General features: G+C 36.6%; 1 protein-coding gene across 6 annotated transcripts; it reads right to left on the bottom strand.

Annotated features, from left to right (window-relative positions):
* Nucleotides 1–643: 643 nt before the first annotated feature.
* On the bottom strand, nucleotides 644–8,814 carry LOC105131705 (sphingoid long-chain bases kinase 1-like). 6 transcript variants are annotated; one of them, XM_011034813.1, is made up of 10 exons: nucleotides 8,610–8,814; nucleotides 8,396–8,495; nucleotides 7,694–8,210; nucleotides 7,169–7,540; nucleotides 6,784–6,877; nucleotides 6,670–6,707; nucleotides 5,275–5,421; nucleotides 3,621–3,720; nucleotides 1,785–2,725; nucleotides 644–1,204 (listed from the first exon to the last, which is right to left on the bottom strand). In XM_011034813.1, exons 3-10 carry the CDS (start codon nucleotides 8,204–8,206, stop codon nucleotides 1,055–1,057), a joined length of 2,355 nt encoding a protein of 784 aa, XP_011033115.1. In that variant the 5' UTR covers nucleotides 8,207–8,210; nucleotides 8,396–8,495; nucleotides 8,610–8,814; the 3' UTR covers nucleotides 644–1,054. The 6 variants fall into 6 exon arrangements, with proteins under 6 accessions (XP_011033115.1, XP_011033112.1, XP_011033114.1 ...); XM_011034810.1 differs by having other exon boundaries at nucleotides 8,388–8,495; XM_011034812.1 differs by having other exon boundaries at nucleotides 7,694–8,275; nucleotides 8,388–8,495.
* Nucleotides 8,815–10,000: the final 1,186 nt, after the last annotated feature.

A 10,000-nucleotide genomic window follows, 5' to 3' on the forward strand; every position in this document is an offset into this window, starting at 1 on the left:
GTTTTAGTATATAGAAAGAAAATCAACAATCCATTGACACTGATTCCAATCATGAATACAATTAATCTTGGTATCAACAATCCATTGATATGTTTTTTTGTTCATGTATTTACCTAAAAAAAAATCAGGCTTAAAATATATTTTTTTTTCACTTTGGATTTATGTTCCTAGGTGCGTTTCTTGAGTTGGTTAATTGGTTTATTTTCATAATAGGAATTTTTATGTGTCTTGACGTGGAATTGGTTGAAAATTGCATTTTTAGATCAAAAAGCCCTCAAGTTTTGGCCGAAAACTCGGTCTAACAAAGTTTTAAAAGCCCAACTTGAATTCTATGATCTACGTACGACTTCTATTTCCAACATTTAAATACGGCGAGCCAAGTTTACAGTTACAGGACCCCCAGAGGAGGCATGGGTGATGACTGAGAACCTTGCACCGGCATCTTTGCTTCAGGTATCTCCAAAATTATCTGACCACTCGTAGCTTCTCCTTTAGAATTATGGAATTCCCGACACTTGCAATGGTATTTGCCTTTTTCTCTACCCCCACCAACAATCAAGAGAGAGAGGACTAGTGTTTAAATCCGTACATTAAAAAGGAGAGGCACGAGGCACGGAAAGCAATCTGACAAACAAACGGAAGCGCTGGAAACCAAATGCTTTACAATATCACCATGACATGAACACTTTCTGCTGTAATCACAAATGAAAAGGAATGGTGTTTTCCAATACAAATCGCACAACATGCCAACAATAGGTAAGGGGACTAAAAGGAAATCATAAAAGCAGCAGCAACTGCCGACTAACCCACATGACCGCACTTTACAGGGATCTCAAATGGCTCAATGGTGACGGGGCTTCAAATGAAGGATTAAAAAATAAGAAAAGGTGGAGAGAAAGGACCACATATTAGTACTCTTTGGTTTCAGGATCTATGCATATATCACAACCACAACTTGCAAAGAGAGCAGTCCCCCCATCCTTTTGAGATTGTAGAACGAGGCCTCATGTTTGTTATATAGGATGGGGACCGGGCAATGAGTCTGCACTGCTTGTTATATAGGATGGCTTGGGAACCGGCCAATGAGTCTGCACTGCTCTGGCAGCAAAGAAGAGATCACCTGCCCATTTAGTTGAATGAGCTCACCATCAATTCCACAACCAGTAGGTGTGTGCTTCCCAGCCTTTATCTTCACAGATTTTACCTGCACAAGTTTGAAATAGATGGTGTCAAGACAACTTAATTAATTCATTTATGAAAGCATTTGCTGCCTCCTGAAGCATGCAGCATCCAATGCGGGTATGTACAAATGAATGCTTGAAATCACCCACAACCTCTGCATCTCTGAGAGTGAATATCCACGTAATGAGACCAAATACTGGCTAGTTTCCTTCTAACAAAACTCACATGTTGGTTAAAAAACAACAAAATTCAACAGAGCCCTGCATGCATGGGCTAATTCCTAAAATACCAATCAACTTGATGCTTGGAGTTTTAGATGCTCTTAAAAGAAAAACTTGAATAGCAGAATCTATAAAAAAAATTAAAATAACAACAATGTGATCAAACAGGCAAGGCGCATACAATAAATAAAAGCATTGGAAGAGCTAGCCAGCATCAATTTTACAATCATCTAAAGTCCCTTTGTATTCAATTAAAATCTTGAAATTCATGCATACTTACATCATTGACAATCATTATGGAGCTAAATGAAATTAACTAGACTCAATTTGCCGTTTCATTTTATGGATGCAAAAGAATGAATAGGGGGTACATGCTCTTACCTTAATACATTCAACATATGGGAGAGAAAGATGTTGACCCATCTGCAATCGCAAGAAAAATCTTAGCAGCCTCCATCGCCCGCTACCATGAACTAAGAGCATATCCATGGTGTTGTCATCATGCTCAGCCCTTGGTGCTACCACCTGAGAACTCTGAACAGTTCTGCAAGCATGATTGCAAACCAGGATACCAAGAAATTGTCCCTTTTTAAATTCCCATTTATCCTCAAGCCTAGGAATGACTTCCTTCTTCATCCCACCTTCTATGTCATCTGATGGCCCTGGTAAATCAATAGGATTTTCCACATCCCAATTAGGTTCAGTGTCCCACTTTGGTTCTGCATCCCAAATCGGTCCAGGATCAGATATCGTTGAAGATATATCCTCTCTATCATTCATTGAGGCATTTCCCCAAGAACACCGAGAAGGGTCATGTGTAGTAGTCAATCCAGTCCATCCTTTATCGGCCCTTGATTTTGACCTGGTCCTTGGCCAGTTTGGAGTTGTTGACAGTGGTAACTGCGGATGAATAACTTCTGGCTCCGGCATGACATTTGTCCTCCCTGATGAAAGGCGTTTTGCTTTTGGATCTAAGCCACGCACATAATCAGATGGTTCGGTGCTGGCATGGGTGCTACTGCAGGTAGTATCCATGTCCCCTCCAGACATTCGGCTTGGAGTCATTATCGAGTCAATACTTGATAAGCTAGAGGCTCTGGGAATGCCATCTGTGTTAGATCTCCTTATAACATCAGTGTACAAGTCTGGCATGTCAACTATGTCTCCCTCAGCTGATTGTTTTCCTTCTCGATCCTCTTTTGATGCAGGAAGATATTCCACTTCGTAGCTGTACTTTGGCAAGCAAAAGAACTTAAGAAATCCAGCAACAAAATAACGCAATGGACCAAAGCGTTTCTGATATTTCTCGGAAAGTTCCAACACTATACATGGGAAACAAGTACAAGTGAATAATAAAGATTAGTATCATGCATATAAATCATAAGGCATCTCAAGTATCATGGGTCTTGTACAGAAAGTTTTTGTCTACACTCTGTAAAGGTAAATATATTAAATATTATAACTGGAAAAAGAAACAAAGATCAACCACCAGCTCATTCTGTTCACTAATTTGAATAGATAATTGCAAAAGTGCAATCCAACAAAACAAACAAGGGTGAATGGCTCAATTTATTCTTACATAATTGGGCAAGTTTCCAATATGTCCCCATGTTTCTAATTTGCTTAGCTCTTGGCTTATCCTCTCATAATAAGAAATCAAAATCTCTAGACACAGCATGTACCAAATATGTCTCAAACATCAAGCACACACCCAGCATTGTAATCACTACAAACATTACAACAAAGCTCATGAACATATGAACAAAAATGGATGCAAGTGTTATCACATCAGGATTAATATGATCTGATATTTTGTTTGCAATTATAAAGCTCATAAGTTTATACGGCTGCAGTCTCAATAATGATATAAAAAGAATGAAATGAAACATGCTTAAAAACACCGACAAGAATGTTTTAAAATCGAAAATAGGCTACAAACCTGGATTTTATAAGGTAACCAGGAATTGCGCAATGAATTTTTTTAACAAATCTTGAAAAAGAAACAAAAGTATCAATTCTCTCACTTCTATGTCAATTATTTCACATAAATGTGTTTCAGAGGAACATTTATATGTACCAAGAATAGTTATACAAGGACATGGGTTTAGGAATCTTAAATTCATTTATATGGTTTTTTTAGAAATAAGATCAGCCTATAAATTGTCATTGGTTGTTTCAGTGTTTCCCCAAGGATTAATTGCAATATTATGAACTCACCATCACTCACAAAGCCATAATATGAGACTGTCATTCCAAAGTGTATAACACCAGACTGTATCCACTCAACAGCAAAAACATCTGTAGCGGTGAGACCCCCCTGAAAGCAACAAAAATACATCCATGGTGAGCTCACAAGCATGCTATGAAGTGGAATTTTCACAAATACAGAAGTTTACTGAGGAACCTCATGAGACAAAATGATTTCAGACTGAATGCACCAATGCATACACTCACATGTGTGTGGATAACAGCAGCTTTTCAGTCAATACATTTGAAGGTGTGATGGGATACTAAAAAGCTAACACAATTTCTGAACTTCTTTTCTGTCATGCAAAAGGTTTTTACAGAAAAGGCGTTTACAGGGAAAGGTGTAGCATTCTCACTGAGAAAACAAATAATTATCTTGCAACTTGAAAACTCCAGCTTGACTAGCATAATAGACACCAGCTTAGCTGTATCAGTTCCACTAATCAAGTTGCAGAGAAACAACAGGTAGGCTTCTAATTCAAATAATTGGTAGAATTTACTATAGAATAAATGAAAAAAAGTCCAAACAACCTTCCAGTAGTAAATAAACATTCTCAAGAAATGATCTCAAGCACTGTTGAGTTTGGAAAGAATTTGACCCCCCCTGTTTTTCCTGTAGAACACCTGGAACTAATCTGGATTACATGCCACCTGAATCCAAACTTCTTGCCCTGGATGGCATGCTAAAAAATGTTTCTGGTCTGATGTGAATATTCCAATTGAAAACTCCTTCATGGAAGGGCACCAGGAGTATTGAGATATAGGAAGCATATGTTGCATCACCTAAGACATGCTAATATAGGAAGTATGGGCTCGGAAAATACAGTAAAGAGAAATCAAGATTCAGGACAGCATGGAGTATTCACTTCTGTTTGATCTTTTCTTTATTTTTATTTTAAGGTTAACCTACTCCACCAAGGCAGTTGCCAAGAAAACACCACCACAATCTTGAGTATCGAATCGCACTCCTTGAGAAGCCCTATTGCTGCTTTACCCAAAATGAAAAATCTATGGAAGACACTCAACCTACTACTTCATGCATCCCCACCCTCCCTTCCCTACCGATAAACATCCATTCTGATCTAACCCTATACCTTGTACCAGATTATTGCAAATGTACACAAAGGTACCATAATACAATAGTGCTAAAATTACAAATTGAAAATAAATAGAAACGGTGATAGAATAGGGGAGCAACAATGAGCTTTGGGCAAGGTTGATTTAGATTTAAATCTAAATCTGGAGAGTGGGGTCTGGCAATAGGCACCAGAAGTAACTCTCTCTCTCTCTCTCTATTGGTATAATTCATCCCACATAGCTCAAGCAGTTGGATGACAATAATTATTTGACCATGAAATAAGTAGTTAAATCTTATTAACTGAATAGAAAATCGGATGTTATCCAGAACGGAAGCAAGAAAACTGCATGAGCTAGTGCTGTGCCCCACCCCAACCACACGCATGTGCAAGGTAGGTCCCCAAGCAATTAATGGCTTTCATATTGAAAAATCGTGTTAAAGAGTCTGAGTTTTGACCAAGGAAATTCACAGAAAAAGCATTCATCTATGATGGACTGATAAAAACATTTCTGATCAGGATTTTCTAGCCATGAAAAAGAAAAATACCTTCACAATAGATATGGCAGCAGAAACTGGATCTCTAACCCCCAGAACAGTCCAAACCAGAGAATTATCTGAACCAGCAGGTATAATTCCAATTGGTATGGAAATTCCTTCTTTCTGGTTATCTCTACTCAGCAGACCATTTAGAACCTGCATGATTACAGAGGTCAAATAGCATGTTCCACATACACAAATAGACTGTCATCATGTGTATTATGATTTTCAGTTTGAATACCACAAATACATAGTCAATGCATGCAAGTCACCAGATAATGTCACTATGCTCTCATTGAACACTGCCCAGATAATCCTTGTAAGAGCAAATCATATTTTGCAACAAGTATCCTTGAGATTTGTAAAAAAATTACTTGCAAAATAATCTCAGAATTTAAGTTAGGCTTTCAGAAAAGGCAGGGAATGCTATTTGTGGGGTTCTTGCAAAAGTGCATGCATCTGTGAATGCATGACAGAGATGGAGGGAGGAGCCAAAGAGGGAGACCTGATCTCCATGAATGTGTATCCTCCAATCAATGACTAAATAAATTAGAATCAGAAATTTGGTGCAACCTGGCAGGGCTGCATAAACAGCAAAAGTTCAGCTAGAGGGCTGAGATAGTACAGTATAGAATTCCAAATAAATGAAATCATCCTCACCATGCAAAATTTTCCTCTCCTTTATACCCAAAAAATCCTAAGTTCTGTGTAATTGTGTGTTCTAACTTCCCTTCACTTCAACAGCATCTGCTATTGCTTACCAATATCTAACAAATTTTCTCTACTCTTCAACTATGGGCATTTTCATCAGCATGCTTAGATGGTGATTGATATCTAACAGCAAACAATCCCATTCTCCAACAAATAACTAATCTAGACCAGGCCTTTTCTCTTTACCACAAAAATCTGCAACATCTTCATAGTCAAATACAACAAATTGTCACAACATTTGCTATTATACATTGCCTTCAATTCTTAAATTCAGCGGATTTTGATGAAAAAACCTAGCCCAGAAACCTGAAAAATTCAAAATTGTTAAACCAAGGCCCAACCTATGACTGGGAAAGCTCTGCTTCATTGTAAATGTTTTGATGCATGAAAACTTGGTCATGATACAATGTAAATCTTTATCTCCTATCAAGTATTGGATACAAACCACCTCAAAGATCTAGATTTATTTACTCTTCCTCTCAAACAGATCTTGTTTCTTTTATCATGTTCTTCATGCCTAACTATTAAATCGTGAAAAGTAACTATCAAGGTCATTAAATTGAATCCAGAACAAGGGCATGGAGTGCATGGCATGGTTAAATGAAGTCCAAGCAGAAAAATTATATTCATAACTGAACATTCAGTAACAATAAATTAAAAATGGTTATTTTCATGAGAAGGTAAAAGACTGACCTCATTAATAATTCCATCACCACCAACGCATATAATCCCTGAAAGAATATGTAGTTGTCAGGGTAAAGATGAAAGATGTAACATATTATAAGATGATGCATTGAGTAATAATACCATCAGGACAAGTGCTGATATCAACAGTAGAAGCAAGATTTTTAGCATGGCCAGCAGATGTTGTTTTGACCACCTCCAATTTAAACCCTGCAAGCTGTCACAGTTTACAATTTCGAATATAAATGATTGATATCAATATATATCAGGGCAAAGTGTGCATTAATTCGCCAAATGAAGTAATGCAATGAAGAAAACAATCATACCAAAGAAGGTAGTATTAAAAAACAATGGAATATCTATTAGATATGTTTATCGATTTAGAGAGGTGATTCATGCTTTCATGGGCATGTTGAGAGGGAGAAAGTAGAGTTTCATGCTTCATTGGATTATCGTGCATTGGAAATTACATGAAAACTGCGAGCAAATACCAAGAACAGTTACGGACCTTAAATATTGGTTCTACTATTCCATGGAAAACTTTAGTTGAACGACCATGTCCAGACCGTGGATTTAATATGACAAGCATTTTGGGAGGGCACTTGCACTTGAAGAGAAGCTCAGGAGGGGGGTCAGTGGGAAGCGACTCAGAAGAAGCTTGCTTTTTTGATGAAGCCAAGGGATGAGGCAAACAGTTAATATAGCATTGCTGATCAGCAAATCCACCGACCCATTGAAGTGCCTCTTCTATGCTAGAAGCCAAGAAACGGTAGTCTTTGCGAGTTCTTTTAGGTTTAATAAAGCAAGACAGCCCACGAGAGCTCTTTTTTATGGGATAAGAATGCACTGTAAAATGTCTGAGACCAACATTGTATGACACCTGTCAAAGCCACATGGGGGGATCATTGCTCTAGATCTCTATGGTAAAATCTTGAGTGCAGTTTTTTTTTTTTTTTTTTTTTTTGTTTTTGGAATGAAGTAGGGTTTTTTTTTTTTTGTTTTTTTTGTTTTTGGAATGAAGTGAGGATATTACCGAGATGACATGCTCAAGATGGAGCATACGAGAACCCCAAACTAAAGCCTTGCTTGTAAGCTTAGCATCAACTGCTTGCTGGTTGGTAATGTCAGCTTGGTCTTTAATAGTATTGCTATGATAGGGGGAAGAGGAAGAGGCACTTCTCCTATCCAAAATGAGTTTCCCAGAGAAGACAACATAGCCTAACAAATCAGAGTTTTCGTCTCCTCCTGCAGCTGCTCCTCCACCTATGTCTATTTTGAGCTCATCAATCTTGGGTTGGTTGAATGGAAACGGATCATCAGCAACGACCTCCATACTCCTCTTGGAATTGGAAGCAGCAGCCTTGGGCTTCTTGCTGCGTTTCTGTTTCTCAGGAAAAACAATTGGGGACGAGTGCATAGCTATTTGAGAGCACAAGCTCAATCTCCGCTGAGATTTATTACTATTGTTGGTAGTAGCAGTAGTAGCGTTGGAATTACTACCCAGATCATTCCTAGACACGGCATTCCCACACTTGCTTGGATGCATATCTCTGCGTTTGTGTAAGAGAAAAAGAAACAACGAGACAAGGGACTTGTGATGATTTTCGATACATTTCTGTGAACATCCGACAAATTTTGACAAGATTGGAATGGTTGACTTTCCCTTGGTAAAATTACTTATTTAATAAAAAAAACTCAAAGAACTTGTAAGGAAAATGAAATCTCACACTCTCACATGAACTGGCGGTGATACGATGACGATGCCCAATATGTAAAAAATCCAAAATTGAGAACAAGAAAGGGCACCAATCAATTCAATCAATGATCAGATCAGCCTGCAAAAGTTCAATTCAATTCCTCGGGTTAGTATTATTTTTTGTTACCTTTTTCGATTAGATTAGAAAAGGAAAAAAGGCTACAAGACGGAAAAAGAGGAACCAAAAATTTACCTTAGAATGTTGATGATGATGATGTCTGTGAGATTGTCATCCTCATCTAGGCTCTACTGATGCGCTATCGTCTCATCTCGTCTCAGGTGAAAATGAAGCAATTAGTATCATCAGGTGATGTGATGTGAGGAAGACGAGGAAGATTCGTTAGTTGGTTCGTTCATTCAAGGCAAGAAAGAGGAAACTAGCATTCGGGTTCAGGCCCCTTTATTTCGGCCTCATATTATATTCCCACTTTCTATTACCGGATATTACTTCTATGTTTTTTTTTTTTTTTTTTTTGTTTTCAAATCCACTTGTTTGTCTTGAAATTGTTTTCAATAAGTTTGGTATGAATAGTCTTATCTTAAATTTTCCCCAATCTCGTAAACTTGCATGCGCGAGCTTAATCTAGGTTGATAATAATGTTATTAGTTTGTTTTTTTCTTTTACATCTTATAAAAAACATATTTAATGTGTATCTTAAATTGAAGTTTATAATATAAATTTAAATAAAAATAATTTACAATAAAATTATGATATAAATTTTGTTTGATCATCATGGAAGTCCAAAACTATAAAAAAAAGCTTAAAATGTAATAAAAATTGATCAATTTAAGAAATTAAAAGACTAAAAAACCAAACTTACTAGATGGAATAATAATATCCTTACTCATATTGCTTATGATTGATAGACAAATAATAATAAGCTAAGCTCAATAAAAAATATTCAAGCGAGAAAAGGAAAAAAAAATCAAATTTAAATAAATAATTACTTAATTATTGATGTTTACTTGTATAGATAAATAAATAATATTACTATTTATTATAAAAATAGTAATAATAGGTAGAGGTGGAAAAGCAAGGTTGAGTCTATGGATAAGTGATTTCATCAAGTTAAGTATTAGTTACCATATAACACAAGTAAGAAGAAGCAATGACTACATTTTTATTAAACAATCTAGGTTTATAGGTAGCCTTTTACAATCTTAATAGAATGAGAAAAATAAATGAAACCCGAAAAAGTCAAGAAACACAAAGCAATCCTAAAGAATTCCTTAAACTAAATACCAAATCTTAATATAACAAAATCTTAAGCAGAATCCTAAACATTCGTTTTCACCCCACCTTAAACTAGCTCCCTACTACAACTAGGGTTTAGAATTTAAAGTTTAGGGTTGATGGTTTAGGGCTTAGGGTTTTGAGTTCTTAGGTTTAGGGTTTAGAGGTTCCGGGCTTGTGATTTAGGTTTAAGGTTTAGGGTTCGGGTTTAGGATTTAAGATTTAGAGTTTAGGGGTTTTGGTTTTTGAGACTTAAGTCGGTTCTTTTAGTTTCCCACAATAACTGATATTTGTGTATATATTTATGCAATTCTTTGAATCTCTCTTCCAATTCTCATTTGAAAATGGAC

Source organism: Populus euphratica, unplaced genomic scaffold (assembly GCF_000495115.2).
Source record: "Populus euphratica unplaced genomic scaffold, PopEup_1.0 scaffold24.1, whole genome shotgun sequence".
NCBI lineage: Eukaryota > Viridiplantae > Streptophyta > Magnoliopsida > Malpighiales > Salicaceae > Populus > Populus euphratica.

Coding starts and splice junctions, on each gene's coding strand:
- LOC105131705 (XM_011034813.1), bottom strand. CDS start 8,206: ATGCATCCAAGCAAGTGTGGGAATGCCGTGTCTAGGAATGATCTGGGT. Junction 6,878..7,168: donor TAGTAGAACCAATATTTAAG/GTCCGTAACTGT, acceptor AAACTGTGACAG/CTTGCAGGGTTTAAATTGGA. Junction 5,422..6,669: donor GTGATGGAATTATTAATGAG/GTCAGTCTTTTA, acceptor GTAATCATGCAG/GTTCTAAATGGTCTGCTGAG.